A 17,130-nucleotide genomic window follows, 5' to 3' on the forward strand; every position below is an offset into this window, starting at 1 on the left:
ATACAATCTTTTTTTTTGACAGAGACATTTTTGCTCCCCCTATTGTGCTCTCCCACTCACACAGGCAAACACTTATCTTCACATTGAAGAAGTATTCTACCTGACGATAGTAGAGAAGAAGGGGTCTATTATCACCACCGGCGTAAACCAAATGATCGTCAGTTGAACAATTGCAACGTTAAGGAATTGTTTGTTGCCCCTCAGAACGGTTATTAGGAAATATTGAACGCGTGTGAAAAGAAAAATATTTAACGCGACACAAACAGTTGATCGATCATAAATTAAATTAAGGCAAGAGAAATAAATACAAAACAACATAATAAGTGTGAAAACAAAATAAACCAAGTATGTGTCACAAACGTAATTAACAAAACATATGAAATTTATTTAAATGAATCATTAAAGAAACTAATAAACAATTTCCATTCGAATGAAACAGCATAGAAAAGACCTTGAAGTTTAGCCTTAACTGAAACTTATTAAAATTCTCACTTAAATTAGAGTAAATTGATGATCATAAAAAAAGAAAAAAGTTCGTTTCAAAGATACAGTGAAACCCCATGTGAATGATTTTTGGCAAATGGAAGTGCACAATAAAATGTTCTCTAGGAAAATATCTCCAAAATTCACGCTTATGCTACATTTGAAAATGGTTTGAAATGATTGTTAAGTTCTAATAGAAGGGATACGGCTGGAAGAAAAGGTTTGGTTAACTGACGTGTCCATGTTAGCTGATTTCCCAAAGGATAAGTAAAGCCTTTCTTAAAGCAAACATCATGGAAATCTCTTATAGGAATTATTTTCAAATCTAAGCTGGATTGTTAAAATAATATTGTCTTCTTTTAAATAAATTCTACTGTAAATAGAAACAAAAATATTCACAACAAACACATAATTTCCACGTAATCGTTTCTACAAAATTTGCCTGTAAAAGGGTTTAATTTTTTATCGTTTAAATTGACCCAGACGGCAGTTAAAATTTTTAAAGTATTTCATCATCGTTTACACTCGAGAAAAAATGTTCGTAAATTTAAAAGGTAACAAGTAAAAAGGCTTGGGTTCGGCCGGTCCGGACTTTTTAAACCTCCATATAGTTCATAAATAATTAAGAGTTTTCTGACCGCTGGGAATCTTAATCACCAACCAATTACAGCAAATTTGGGCCGTAAATGTGGATTAAGACATCAAAATACCTAAAATCGGGCGGTAAGTTTGTATGTGGGGTATATCTGGTGGAGAAGTGTTTCGCCCACTAGGAAGGAAATCCACATGACATATTACAGCTAATTCAGTCTGATAATTTAGGCAAAAACTTAAAATGTTCCAAAAATCCCGTGTTCTTTTAATATACATTCGTTGTTGTGGCATCTTTCAGACTCGTTTCACTGAAACTCTTCGGCTATGCGTTATTCAATTCATGTTTATCTGTTCCAAACCGCCACACTCTTTAAAATTTATTTACGGATTCTTAATGTGCCTGAATGTGGAGTTCACGAGCTTCGTAAACCCCATTTTTTACCCGAATGGCTGAATTGGATTTTTCTTAGAAAAAGGTTGGCTGAATTGACTTTTTTATGGGAAAATAAGACTGAACTAGTTTAACTATAAAAAAATTGGCTAAACTGAGTTTTTGTAGAGAACAAGATCTCTGAATTCTGAATTCCTGCAAATAAAGTTGGTCTGATGTTGGAATAGAAAAAGTTTACTGAATAGATTTTGTATACCCTCAGCATTTATGCTTTCATACGGGAAAAATGTGCCTCATCGAAATAATGGTTTTAGATCCCAAGTATGTTTTGGACGAAATCCGTTTCAGACAATTTGGAGTCGATTTAGCAATGTCCGTCCGTCTATTTGTCTACCTGGCTGGCTGGTGCGCACGATAACTCTCGAACGTATTAACCGATTTGGTCCAAAATTTGGCTTTCGTAATATTCTGTTCAAACTTTGTTTAAGTTCGAGGATTGGTCATATCGGTCCACTCCTTCCGGTACCTCCCCCACAAAAGTTCGAAAATGTTCGGAAAATTTGTGCGCACGATAACTCTTGAAGTAAGTCACCGAATTGATCCATACTTTGTACATCGTGAAATTTCTACTAGACTTAGAAGAGGTTCCAATATGGACTTAATCGGTCAACTCCTTCGGGTACCTCCCACACAAAAATTCGGAAAAGTTCAGATTAGGACGAATCGCTTTGATTTTTGTTGCAACAACTTGTATTCATTGCGCCGCATAGGACGGTACAAGTTTCATCAGGGGCAAGTCTATACTTTCTGACTAAATAGCCTGAAAGATGCAAAAAAACTCCTATGACACCGTGTGTAGTGGATGGAGCGCAAAATAACCCTCGAACGCATCTGCCGATTCTCTCCAAAATTTGGCCGTCCTAATATTTTGTCCAAACATAGTTTAAATTCGAAGATAAGCCATATCGGTCCACTCCTTCAGGTACCTCCCCCACAAAAGTTCAAAATATTTCGGAAAATTTGTGCGCACGATAACTCGTGAAATTTCTACCAGGCATAGATGAGGTTCCAATATGGACTCTAACGGTCCAATCCTTCGGGTACCTCCCACACAAAATTTCGGAACAGTTTAGTTTAGGAGCTGCTCTCGAATCGCTTTGATTTTTGTTGTAACAGTTTGTATTTACTGTCCCCTATACAACGGTACAAGTTTCATCTGGGGCAAGTCCATACTTCCTGAGAAAATAGTCTGAAAGGTGCAAAAAAACCGCTAGATAACTCTCGAACGGATCAACCGATTTGGTCCAAAATTTAGCCTTCCTAATATTTTGTCCAAACATAGTTTAAGTTCGAAGATAAGCCATATCGGTCCACTCCTTCAGGTATCTCCCCCACAAAATTTCAAATATGTTCGGAAAAATTGTTCGGTCGATAACTCTTGAAGAGAGTGACCGATTTGGTCCACACTTTACACATCCTAGTACATCTACCAGATATAGATCAGGTTCGAATATGGACTATATTTGTCCACTCCTTCGCTTTAAGACCTGCTGTCGAATCACGTTGATTTTTTCTATAGAAAAAGTTCGCTGAATGGAATTTTTCTATAAAAAAAAGGTAGCTCAATTGACTTTTTGTATAGAACTCTTTCTATAGAAAAGGGTGTATGAATTGACTTTTTCTATAGAAAGAAATCGCTGAATTGACATTTTCTATAGAAGAAATCGGTGAATTGACTTCTTCTATAGAAAAAGTTTGCTGATTTGACTTTCGATGAATTGCCTTTTTCTATAGAAAAAATTCGTTGAACTGACTTTTTCTGTAGTGAAAAGTTCGCCGAATTGAATTTTTCTGTAGAAAAATTTGGGTGAATTGACCTTTTCTATAGAAAAAGTGCGTTGAATTGACTTTTTCTATATTAAAAGTTCGCTAAATTGATTTTTTTAGAAAAAAATCGCTGAACTGATTTTTCTATAGAGAAAATTTCACTTAACTGACTTTCTGTAGAGAAAAGTTCACTGAATATAATTTTTCTATAAAAAAGTTCTCTAAATGACTTTTTCTTTAGAAACAATTCTCTTAATTAACTTTTCTATATAAAAAATTCGCTGAATTTACTTTTTCTTTGGGAAAAGTTGTCTAATTTACTTTTCTCTAAATGAAAAATTCGCTGAATAGAAAATTACTAAAGAAAGTTTTTCTATAGAAAAATATAGCTGAACTGACTTTTTCTGTAGAGAAAAGTTCGCTGAATAGGATTTGTCTATAAAAAGGGCAGCTAAATTGACTTTTTGTATAGAACTTTTTCTATAGAAAAGGGTCTATGAATTGCCTTTTTCTATAGAAAACAATCGCTGCATTGACATTTTCTCTAGAAGAAATCGCTGAATTGCCTTCTTCCTCGAGGGCGGTTCGGAAACTTCTTAGCCTATCAATGAAAGAGAATAGTTAGTTTTTCAAAAATATTTTTATTTTTCAATATAATCTCCTGAAACTTCAATACACTTAGTCCAACGCTTTTCTAGCAATTCTATCCCTTGATTAAAATAGTTTTCCTCAAGGTCTTCAAAATAGTGGTTTACAACTGTAATTGCATCTTCTAGAAAAAGTTCGCTGAATTGACTTTTTCTAAGAAAAAGTACGCTGAATTGCATTTTTCTATAAACAAAGTTCGATGAATTGCCCTTTTCTATAGAAAAATTTCGCTGAACTGTCTTTTTCTGTAGAGAAAAGTTCGCCGAATTGAATTTTTCTATAGAAAAAATTTGGGTGAATTGACTTTCTCTATAGAAAAAGTGCGTTGAATTGACTTTTTCTATATTAAAAGTTCGCTGAATATAATTTTTCTATAGAAAAAGTTCGCTAAATTGACTTTTTCTATAGAAAAAATTCGCTGGACTGACTATTTCTGTAGAGAAAAGTTCACTGAATATAATTTTTCTATAGAAAAAGTTCTCTAAATGACTTTTTCTATAGAAAGAATTCTCTGAATTTACTTTTTCTATAGAAAAATTCGCTGAATTTACTTTTTCTCCATAAAAAGTTGTCTAATTTACTTTTCTCTAAATGAAAAATTCGCTGAATAGAAAATTGCTAAAGAAAGTTTTTCTATAGAAAAAGATCGCTGAACTTTCGTATAGAAAAAATTCAAAATTAATAATTTAGTCAAGCTCGAGGTCAATGTTGTTGTAAATCTTTATTTATTTTTCTATCGATATTTCGCAATTACATTGTATTGCATCATCAGGATTGTCTACAATAAATAAATAGATGCAAAATCTTACAATATGACCGATGCAAAATACATTGTACAAAAACAAATAACATACCATCTTCGCAAAAATACGTAAAAAAACAAACATAGAAATATTCACTTATAACTAGAGTAGAATCACTACCATCGTTATTTGATGTAAATATTGCACTGCTGTTTTCTTTCATATTGCGATCTGTTTATATTTTTTCTTTTGCCTATGAGACTTCGGTAGCTTAACGCACTATTATCTACGTCACTTTTGAAGTTCATGCGTTTTGTTGTTGGAAAAAATTCGCTAAATTGACTTTTCCCATAGAAAACATCGCTGAATTGACTTTTCCTATAGAAACATTTCGCTGAATTGACTTTTAGAAAAAGTTCGCTAAATTGACTTTTCCTATAGAAAAAGTTCGCTGAATTGACATTTTCTATAGAAAAAGTTTGCTGAATATACATTTTATATAGAAAAATTCGCTGCGTTGACTTTTTCTACGGAAAAAGTTTGCTGAATTCACTTTTTCTATAGAAAAAGTTCTCGGAATTGACTTTATCTATAGAAAAAAATGGCTGAGTTGACGTTTTCTATAGAAAAATTTCGACGACTTGACTTTTTCTATAGAAAAATTTCGCTGACTTGACTTTTTCTATAGAAAAATTTCTCTAAATTAACTTTTCCTATAAAAAAAAGTTCGCTGAATTGACTTTTTCTATGAAAAAAATCGCTGAATTGACTTTTCCTATAGAAAAAGTTCGCTGGATTGACTTTTCCTATAGAAAAAGTTCGCTGAATTGTCTTTTTCTTTAGCAAAAGTTCGATGAATTAACTATTTCTATAGAAAATTTTTGATGAATTCACTTTCTCTATAGAATTGAATTATCCTCTTAAAAAAATTAGCTGAATTGAATATTTTAACAGAAAACTTTGGCTAAATTGGATATTTCTATAGAAAAAGTTATCTGAGTTGACATTACTATAGAAAAAGTTAGCTGAATTGACATTTCTGTAGAGAAAAGTTCACTGAATTGAATATTTCTATACATTCGCTGAATTTACTTTTTTATAGAATTTATTTAATTGTTGGCTGAATCGACTTTTCCTACAGAAAAAGTTTGCTGAATTGAATTTTTTTTAGCTAAACTGCATTGCCGATTTTTGGTATTTTGGAGGTTTTAGCTTCATTATCCAACAAAAATGGCTGAAATTTTGTATTGTTGCGATTTTTGGTATCTTGAAGAATTTATTAACATTACCCAACAAAACTAACTGAAATTTGGTATTTATTCTTCACTAGGGTCATGGTACAATTACCAATATAGTGGTATCGTAAAATTATTAGCTGTGTCTTTTTACGTGATAATTTGTAATAATTATTACTAATGTTGCAAATTTTGACAGTTGCATAAAGGAAAAGTTGCTGAAAAAATGTTTCAGCAACATTTAGTAAGTAAAAAGACACCCCTATTAATATGTTATGTCAAAAATTTCTTTATGTTGTTGGGGAAATTACAACAAAAATCATATTTTTTATAAAGGGATTTGACTTTTAACAAAGACATAAATACAACAAGATAAGACATTTGTTTTTCTATCATTCTTAAGTGAATGGTTTTTGAATTTAACGTAATGTTATGTTACGATATGGTGAAATAAAATTTTTTTCTTTTATACATTTTTACGTATTTAACCGAATTTACCGATCCAATTGACATGGAATTATTCTTGAATAGATCCTTGAATTCATAAATTTCGTTACTGATACCATTACATGAAATGTTCCTCCTTGGTTGCGATTTGAATTAACTGCAGGTAATGTTTCTATACATTGTTTCATAAACATTTTTTTGTTGCATGCATTTTGTCTAGTCGTATTTCTTCTATGTCTTTGCTTTCAAACAGCTGGTGTGATACCACTACCTGGGTAATTGTGGCATGACTATGGTATAAAGGATTTCTTCCGAGGATTGTTAATATATATCTGGGATTTTTAATATTTTAAAGAATTTTACTACATTATCGAATGGAAATTTAAATTTAGTATTAGTCTTTGCTAGGGGTATAAAAAATTCCTAAAGATAATTCTCTACTATTTAATAAAGCCCTCATATAACGGTACGGCTCGATTTTATGAATTTTGTGTGGTTTTGTCACATTTTCTGACCGAAATTCTGACCGCAAAATTGTTAATAAGGTCTTTGTTTTTGTAGGGACACCATAAAAACGAACAAGTAAGAAAAGCGTTAAGTTCGGTCGGGCCGAACTTTTTACACCCTCCACCACAAATTTCAGCCATTTCGGTGGATTAATGTGGCCACAACCTTCAAAATACCGAAATTCGGAAGGTACCGTTCTATGGGGGCTATATGATGGCGTGGACCTATACCTACAAATTTCCGGGGGAAAGTTTTATACGCCTAAAGAAGACTAAATACCAAATTTCAGCTATATCGGTGTGATAATGAGGCTAAAACGTTCAAAATATCGAAAATCGGGAGATATTGTATTATGGGGGCTATATCAACACGTGGACCTATATAAACATTTTATGGTAGAAATGTTTCTTAGCCTCTGGAAACACAAAATACAAAGTTACAACCGATTCTTTGGTCAAATGGGTATAATACATTCAAAATATATTAAAATGACGCGTACTTTATCAGGTGTCTTATGTGGGGACTATACCAAAACGTGGACCTATATAACCCAACTTTGGTAGGAATGTTTTCTGGCCTCTGAAGACAGAAAATACCAAATTACAACCAATTCTGTGATCAAATGGGTCTAATACATTCAAAATATATTAAAATGATGCGTACTTTATATGGGGCCTTATATGGGGTAGGAATATTTTTTGGCCTCTGGAGACACAAAGTACCAAATTACAACCAATTCGGTGGTAAAATAGGCCAAATATCTTAAAAATTCCTTAAAACGACGACGCGTCACGCGTCTTTTTGTATGGGGGCTATACGAAAGCGTGGACCTACATAGCCCGCTTTCAATTCCAAAAGTCTTACGTAAATATAATATATTTTCCCAAAATTTCATCAACCTACGTCAATCCGTTCGGACGCTAGAGTGATTTCCACAGACGGACAGACAGACAGACGGACGGACATGGCTACATCGATGTAGAATTGCACGCTGATCAAGAATATATATATTTTGTGGGGTCTACAATGATTATTTCGAGTAGTTACAAACGTAGTGACAAACTTAATATACCCCCATCCTATGGTGGAGGGTATAAAAATGTGAATTATTTTGAGAGATTTTGTAACATTTTTCTAGGGAAATGGGTGTTTCGGATTCTAAATATGACGGTATCTCAGTTGGTAATATCTTTTATGTTCACTTCCGGCTATCCATCCTTGAGATCTATATTGGTAAATGAATTCCCCTCGTTTAGGGAATTGCTAATCTTACCCCAATAAAAGTGTATTTTCTCTGTGATTTATTTTACAGCCACGACCGTCAGATATCAGTGGGGTGTTTGTTCTACTTTTACCCACATTATTGAGGCGACGATAACTTCAGACCTAATCAATTCTAAATGTCAATGCAACCTACTAACCACCTACATACCCACCTGCCTTGTTGCCAATGACAAGTTTTGTTCTTTGTCGCTCGTTGACTGCTTTAGGGAGAATTAATTCACACAAATAAAATAATATGATGGCTCCAAAAACAAACACAAATAATGGCACGTAAGGAAAACGGGGTCTCCATGGGTATAGACATGTTCTAAATAAAATAAAAATAATTATTTATAACAAAAGCAGAGGGAAACAACCGCAACAACAGCAACATGAAGAATAATTGTTAGTTCTAGGTGACGCTGGCTATGTGAACTGTTATGGCTAATGATAAGATAATACTGATAACTTTTTGAGAAGAATAACCTCAAAAAACAACGTATTTATCATATTAGGTTCTTGAACGGAAAAAAGTGAACGTTTATGCACGTTTGCGGAAAGACACCCTTTTCTTAATCTGTGTGTTCCAATAGAATACTTTGCTCATCAATCAAATTTCCATTTAACGTGGTTGTTTTTCTTTTCAGTTAAATCAAAATGTCAAAACTCCGCCCTTTATCAGAAAAACTTGCCGCCAATGCCCAAAAAGAGTTGGGCGAGGTGCCCGAACGCATTGATGAAGATATCGCAGTGCTACGTGAATGGATCTCAAAACAACCCCATTTAAAAGCCCGCACAGATGACCAAATGTTGGTGGCATTTTTACGTGGCTGCAAATATAGCCTGGAAAAGGCGAAACAGAAGATTGACAACTTCTATGCCATGCGCAACGTTGTACCTGAAATATATAAAAATCGTTTTGTAGACGATCGGGTGATAGATATTCTCAGACAAGGGTAAGAAAAATTAAAAATGGTATGTTCCTTTATTGCACCCTCACCCATAATATGGAGGGTATAATTATAATTTATTATATTTGTCATTCCGTTTGTAACACATCGAAATCTTCGTCGGAGACGCTATAGATATTCTTGATCAGCATAGAATTCTAAGTAGATATAATCATGTCCGGCTGTCCGTCTGTCTATTGAAATTCAGATACAGCTCGCGATATTTAACATTGCTCTGTAATTTGGTACAGAAATTTCAACTACTCCTAGGATGTTTGATATTGAAAATGGACCATATCGTTTACTTCCAAACTTCCCCCAGAAATTTGTCAGTACAGGTCCACGTTTTTATATAGTCTCTATAGAACTGAACCTCCCGATTTTCGGTACTTTCATAGGTTTAGGCACATTTTCTTATCGAAATTGCTGAAATTTGGCATTTAGTCTTCACTGCAACTTCAAAACTTTCTCTCAGTAATTTTTCGGTATAACCCCTTAGGACGGTTCCTCTCGATTTTCGATCTTTTGGAAATTTGATAGCCATTATCGAACCGAAATGGATGACATTTGGTATTAAGTCTTCGATGGGGGTATAAAACAACAAAGAAGATAATTATCAGTATAGGACCACATTTTCATATGGCACCATAGAACGGCGTCTCCCCGATTTTCGGTATTTTGAAGGTTTTAGGCACATTATTTTACCGAAAAGATAGAAATTTGGTATTTCGTCTTCATTGGGGCTACAAAATATTCCCCCAGAAATTTGTCAGTATAGGTCCACGTTTTGATATAGACCCATAGCAACAATATCTTACCGAAGTGGCTGACGCCCCCGGATCTCCCCATGGCTCCTATAGAACAATACCTCTCGATTTTCAGTATTTTCAAGGTTTTAGCCTCATTATCACACCGAAATGAATGAAATTTCTCAAGTCCTATAACCAACTCTGCTGATTTGCTGATAACAAGAATCTCTGCTTGATTGTGCCTTCCTCCATCTTGGATCCATCTGTATATGTATATAGCCAGACCGTCCAAAGGAGAATTATCTTCAGCACAAATGTCTCTGCTTGTAATATTTACTAGTGGTGAGTCAAACCTGAAAGGGGTTTGAATGAAAACAACATACTGATGAAACAGTATTATTAGCAGAACGAACAAGGAGCTTCAAACGATTTTAAAGTCGCCGACCACGCCGATTTGTAAGGCTGAAAGATATTAATAGACATTGAGGGCTTTGGAGACCTGTTAATATGTACGGTTCTCCTGGCATTTCTATGGGGACTCTGTTTAACTCCCAGTTCGTCTAGCAGCTCCTGCGTGACCTTGCCTGGTGAGTCGGGGTCCTCAAAAGGTATGTAGATTGAAGACAGCATGAAAGGCCTGATGTCGCCTCTACGGTAATTAACGAGAAGAATTAAATTAAGGCCGTTCGAGGCAATAAGTTTCATGAACTAGAGCAATGTTTGCATCTAAGCTCTTCCTGTTTCCGTAATACTGGTGTTTTGGAAGGACTCCGAAGCATAACCTTCTTCATTCGAAGTTTAGCACTTCCCTCTACTTCTTAGATAGTCTTTACGAGATTTATCCGAGGTAAACTTAACGAAAAACGCGACATTCTCCGAAAATAAATTTAAAATTCTCCACTTTCCCATTTGGAGACCGAAGTTCTGCTTCTCGACAAACTCCAGTATACGGTGGTTATCATCCCACACGGAATCTTAGCAACCTTCTTCATCCGATGTTTAGCACTTCCCTCTACTTCTTAGATAGTCTTTACCAGATTTATCCGTGGCAAACTTAACGAAAAGCACGTCATTCTCCGAAAAGAAATTTAAAATTCTCCAGTTTCCCGTCTGAAGACCGACGTTCTGCCTCTCGACAAACTTCAGTATACTGAGGTTATCATACCACACGGAATCTCAGCAACAGGTACAACAATGTTATTCAGGCAGTTGAATAAGAAAATTTGCTAATTTCTTATGCTAGCAGCTCATAACATTGACTTCCTTGTACAGGGTTGTCTGGCCGAGCCTTGCTTTGCTCTGATCCACAATATTTGAGAAGAGGACGTCCCAGAGATGACCCTCAATCAGTAATCAATGACGATCGCTTATGCACCCTTTGGGATCAGCCATATCAATGATCGCAGCCTGAGATCATTTAGGACTATCCGTGGCGCAGTATTTTCAACATGCTTCTGGCTGGAGGACCATAATTTCTGAGAAGAACTGGACTTCGTACTTTCTTTTCTCGCCTTCGTAGACGTACAAGGTTTCTGCGAAGATGCAGAAATGATTTTCTCACTAATATTCTTCGCCACAGAGGCATACGATGTATACGAATGGGGCGGCTGTGACAGTGTCAACTTCTGCGCGGCAGAATGCTTTTCCTCTGACGACCTCTCCCTCTTCACAACCACAGGTTGTGATTTTGGGTTGGTCGACTGAGAACTAGTGACCTTTGTAGAAGTTGACGCTGTCACAGAACCCCATTGCTCCGTCTGCTCGCGTTTGCACGTAAGTCGAATGGTTTCCCTCATAAACTGTCTCACATCCACTTGATTAAGATTTGAGGCAGATAAGGAGTCCAGCAAAACCTCTGTTTGTTGTTTTATGCAATCTTCGCTTTTTTGGCTTCTTCTAAGTCATCTGTAAAGACTGTGACTTAGCCGCCTTGGTCGAGGACGTATCCTTATCTGAACAAGAGTTTCTCTTGATTGTCTCCACCATTGGCGCTTCTGCATGGGTTCCTCCTCTTCTCGAAAAGGAAATTTCCCTGACAGGAAGTTCTGTCTTAGCTATGTGAGGATAGTTCTTCTCGAACTTTCTCACATACTTGAGGTTCGATCTTATCAGCAGAAATTCCTTTCACTGTTGGTATTCGGATCTTTATTTACGTATCGACTACAGTATTAAACTGCCATTCGGTACGTTTTCTTATCCATTGCTTTTTCGCTTTGGCATTTTTGGGGGTCAGAAGTGTCAGCAAATCCGTCTTATTGATGGGTGAATCTCCCTTACCACTTTCCTCCTCTTATGCTTCCTGCCTAAGAATTCACTATTGTGTCCATAGCTTCACCCTCCTCTGTCAATGATAACTTATCCCAAATATCATCTGGGGTGTTATATTCCCTTAAGCTTTAGGGGATTTGCTTCTCGATGAGATTGAGGAACCCATAACAACAATCCATTTCTTTCATCACACAGGAGCTTCAGCTGCAAGCGACAGTAGGGAATCACTGTCATTGTTCGCATTTGTAATAGTCAGGGATATTGTGTATGTTGCACTTGTGGTAGTGAATTCAGAAGGTGACAAAGCATCCACACCTACATCTTTGGAAGGTTTATCTTTAGGGCCCATAAAGTATATATATTCTTGATATGCATAAAATTTTAAGTCGATATAATTACGTCCATATGTTCGTCCGTCTGTTGAAATCAATATACAGATCGCAAATTTTAAGATAGAACTTTGTAATTTGGTATAGATGTTTCTATTACTCCTAGGATTTTTGGTATTGAAAATGGTCTATATACGTCCACATTTTTATATATCCTCTATATTACGGTCCCTCCCGATTTCTGGTCATTATCAAACCGAAATGGATGACATTTGGTATTTAATCTTCGGTGGGGGTATAAAGTATATATGTATTTCAAACGATAATTGTCAGTACAGGTCCACATTCGCATATGGCCCCCATAGAAGGCTAGCTCCCAATTTTTGGTATTTTGAAGGTTATGACCTCAAAATCTAACCGAAGTTGCTAAAATTTGGCATTGGTTCTTCCCCCAGAAAATTGTCAGTATAGGTCTACGTCCTCACATAGCCCCCTTAGAACGGTAACTCCCGATTTACGGTAGGTTGAAGGTTTTAGCCTCATTAACTTATCGAAGTGGCTAAAATTTGACATTTATTATTCATGGGGCTTCCAAACTTTCCCCCAGAAATTTGTCAGGTTTTATCTCAAAGGTAAAAATCGATATCTGATTTTTAGGCGGCACCCCCCTAAAGTGTATAGTTTTGTTAGATTTTAAGATTGCCAAAGTTTGAGCACAATCGGAATATGTTGACACGTGCCAATAGGGCCTCAAAGTTTCCATAGTAATTTGCATGGTGCCAAAGGTTAATTTTCACGAAATTGCTCTAAAGGCCACATTTATTGTCCAATCGATGAACAATTTTTACCAGTTCATTTCTGTGGCTGAACAAGTAATCCTACAAAAAATTTGAAAATCTGGTCGGATTTTAATATTAGCTATATGTGGCACATGTTAACATATTCCGATTGTGCTCAAACTTTGGCAATCTTATTCGCACATCGATTTTTTAAAACCACTCTAAGGTCCACGTTTTGATATAGCGCCTATAGAACCGTATCTCCCGATTTTCCGTATTTTCAAGGGTTTTAGCCTCATTACCTCGACGATTTTCGATACTTTGAAGTTTAAGTCACATTATCTTACCCATATGTCTGAAATGTGGTATTTAGTATTCTTTGAGGCTATAAAACTTTCCCGCAGAAATTTGTCTGTATAGGTCGACATCTTCACATAGCCCCCATAGAACGGTACTTCCCTATTTTTGGTATTTTGAAGGTTTTAGCTTCATTATAAAGCCGAAATGCCTGAAATTTTTTTATTTAATCTTCTTGGGATTACAAAACTTTTCCTCAGAAATTTGTGAGTGCAGGTCCACATTTGATATAACCACCATAGAGTGGTATTTGGCGATTTTCGATATTCTGAAGCTTTTAGTCGCATTTTCCAACAGAAATGGCTGAAATTTAGTATTTCGTCTTATTAGCCCCAAATAAGACGAAATACTTAGGTTAGGTTAGGGTTAGGTTGAAAAGGGGGGCGCAAGTCGCCACATGTCCAATGGACATACACTTAAGCCAGAATAGGCCTGTTGTGCACTCTAGACTAATTGAAGAAAGTGTCATATTTGGTCTCTTTATTATTTTAGGAATTCTGTGCCTGTCGGTCCCTAAAGACTGGGACCTGATATTTGCGAAAGGTGGGCATTGGAAAAGAAAGTTTTCCAACGTTTCGTCGTCCTCTCCGCATGCCCTGCATAAGCTGTTATCTGCGCATTTAATTTTATGCAGATTGTAGGCCCAAGTGACCATTAAGGATACCTGTTAGCCTACTAATGTCTGCCTTACCTAATAATAGTAAGTTTTTTGTTTTATCCTCGTTAGGGTCCCCCCCAGAGAATCTTAGTGGTTTTCCCTATCTCCTCTCTATTCCATAGGGATGTATGGGTCTGTTTTGCCCAATTTTTTAACTCTAGGCGTGACGCATTTAGAGGCTTTGCGCTGTCTAAGTTTACTGTTGCTAATTCCCTGCCATTTTTTGCCAGAGAATTTGCTCTTTCATTACCTTTAATCCCCGCATGGCCTGGTACCCATATTATACGCACTATTCCTTGCTGGGAATAATTGTTTATCGTATTTATGCAGTCCAGTACAGTTTTTGATTTTACTGTCTTGGATGTTTTTACATTGGTTGCCATTTTACTGTCCGTAAGAACGTTAACGGTAGTTGGTCTCGAGTTAGCATTAAACCAGTTCAGACACTCTGTGATCGCCCTGATCTCCGCTTGAAGGACCGTATTGTGATCCGGCAACCGAAGAGAGATTTCGGTCTCTGGTTCTTCAATAAAAACTCCCCGTCCCGTTCTCCCCTCTAACATCGAGCCGCCTGTATAACAGCAGTTTTGCAGGAGGCTTTTCAGCTAGAGTCCCGCCGATTCACGAGTGTCTGTCAGGCATTAATGTTTCACACGAGGCAACTACAATTGTTTCAGGAATACGGTCCGAATCAACTCCCCCGTTGTTACCTGTAGAATTTTTTGATGGTATGTTACGTGGTCCATTTCAATCCACTCGTCTGTCGCTTTCAGCCTTATGGCTGCGACGGCAGCTTCATACCTTATCTGAATTTCTATTGGGTGTACATATGTATAGAATAGTTTCCAGTGCCCTCGTTGGTGTTGTCCTCATAGCACCACTTACGCCTAAGCAGCACATTCTTTGGACTTTTTGTAAAATTTTTATATTACATTTTTGATCCATAGCTGTCCACCAGACTACTGATGCGTGTGTTAGGATGGGTCTAACTACGCTTTTGTATAGCCAGTGTGTCATCTTTGGATTGAGACCACATTTAGAGCCTATGGCCCTTCTACAGGTTGACCAACATCTGTAGGCTTTGTTGGCTCGTTCTTGTATATGATCCTTCCATTTAAGTTTCCTATCCAGGATTACTAAAGGCCCGGTCTACCCGGTCCACATAAAATTTATCTAAGGATTGGATAAGGGTTTCAGACGAAATACTTAATTTCAAGACTTTCTTCCAGAAATTTGTCAATACAGGTCCACGTTTTGATTTAACGGTACCGATCGATTTTTGGTATTTTCAGGGTTTTAGCTGCATTATCCTACAAAAATCGATCAAATTCCGTACATAGTCTTGGTTGGGAATATAAACCATTGCTGCAGAGAACTGTCGGTATAGGTTCACGTTTTGAAATAGCTAGAACCTACCTCCCAATTTTCGGAATTTTGAAGGTTTTAGCCACACTATTCAAGCGGAAACAATGACACTTGAACGCCAAGTATATTCAGTTGATTTTAAGTTGAAGATCATTGGCTGAGTTGAATGAGTCTAATAAGGCGGGACACTTACCATCTTTGCTTACCCCAGCTTGATTCTTGCGATTTCCTTGTTTTCTTGCCCTTCCGAAACTTTTCCTACTATTTTTTCTTGGCTTCTTTAGAACTTCAAAGGTGTTTTTTAAGATAGTGTCGAAATAAAACTCCGCTTTGGTTCTTTTCTCTCCTAAATTTTGTGGTGTTCGTCTGGCCTTGACTAACATATTTGAACATTCGATTCAATTATACGATCAATTGGTTCCATCTTGTTTGCCATAGCCTAGAATATATACATACATAGATCCCTAAATAGGGACTTTATATCATTAACTTTACTGTTACTGAATTAGCTACGCCTTGAGGCCGGATTCAAATATGCGCTAAAACTTTCCTCTTTAGGTATAAATTTTAATTTATCTCTTCTTCTCTTTTTCCAGATGTTTACTACGCCTACCCAAGCCCATGAGCGAGGCTGGACCCCGCATTCACATATCACGTTATGGTCTCTACGATACGAACAAATACGGTTTGGCTGATGTTGTTAAGGTCGGTACAATGTTGGGTGAAATACAATTTCGTGAAGATGATCATGCCATGGTAATGGGTTTTGTGGAAATCATAGATCTCAAGGGTGTTGGAGCGGGGCACATCTTTCAATTTGATGCTGTGCTAATTAAGAAATTGGCGGTATTGGGTGACAAGGCGTGGCCCTACAGGCCAAAAGGTTTCCATTTTGTTAATGCACCATCGGGCACGGAGAAATTTTTATCCATTGCCAAGGGATTGATGAGTGAGAAAATTAAACAGAGGGTAAGTTTTGGAAACACAACCTTTGATGTTGATCTGTCTTTTGTAACTTATGTTTGGTTTTATTTTCTAAATTGCAGTTCCACATCCACTCCAAATATGAGTCTCTGTATGACTACATTCCCCAAGAATGCCTGCCTGAGGAATATGGTGGCAGCAACGGCACCATAGCTGATGTCGTCAATACCTGGGAAAAGAAATTGCTGGAATATAAATCCTATTTCGAAGAAGAAGCTCAATATTGTACAAATGAAAAGCTTAGACCTGGCAGACCATTGAATTCCGAATCCTTATTTGGTATTGAGGGTTCTTTTAGAAAATTAGATATTGATTAAATTTTTAGTTTGATGAGGGGAAATTTGATATGGGTTTGGAACATAAAGTACAATTCAATATCGAGAATGATGCTTTAGATTTTAGTAGTTTTAATCTTGTCGTTTTTTGTTAAATCACAACAAAACATGGACAATTTTGCACAATGAACACTTTTTTGTAAAAATAGACTTTTAATAAAAATAAAAAAATGCAACATAAATTGTGATTACTTTTTGTAGGTTATGTTATGTAGTTT

At 36.3% G+C, this 17,130-nt stretch overlaps 1 protein-coding gene across 1 annotated transcript; it reads left to right on the plus strand.

Annotated features, from left to right (window-relative positions):
- The first annotated feature begins 141 nt into the window (after positions 1-141).
- LOC141386592 (retinol-binding protein pinta) lies at positions 142-17,094 on the plus strand. Its single transcript, XM_073955442.1, has 4 exons — positions 142-345; positions 8,786-9,094; positions 16,190-16,562; positions 16,640-17,094. Exons 2-4 carry the CDS (start codon positions 8,796-8,798, stop codon positions 16,892-16,894), a joined length of 927 nt encoding a protein of 308 aa, XP_073811543.1. The 5' UTR covers positions 142-345; positions 8,786-8,795; the 3' UTR covers positions 16,895-17,094.
- The last annotated feature ends 36 nt before the right edge of the window (positions 17,095-17,130 follow it).

Source organism: Musca autumnalis, unplaced genomic scaffold (genome assembly GCF_047663935.1).
Source record: "Musca autumnalis isolate F117 unplaced genomic scaffold, ASM4766393v1 scaffold_5, whole genome shotgun sequence".
Taxonomy (NCBI): domain Eukaryota; kingdom Metazoa; phylum Arthropoda; class Insecta; order Diptera; family Muscidae; genus Musca; species Musca autumnalis.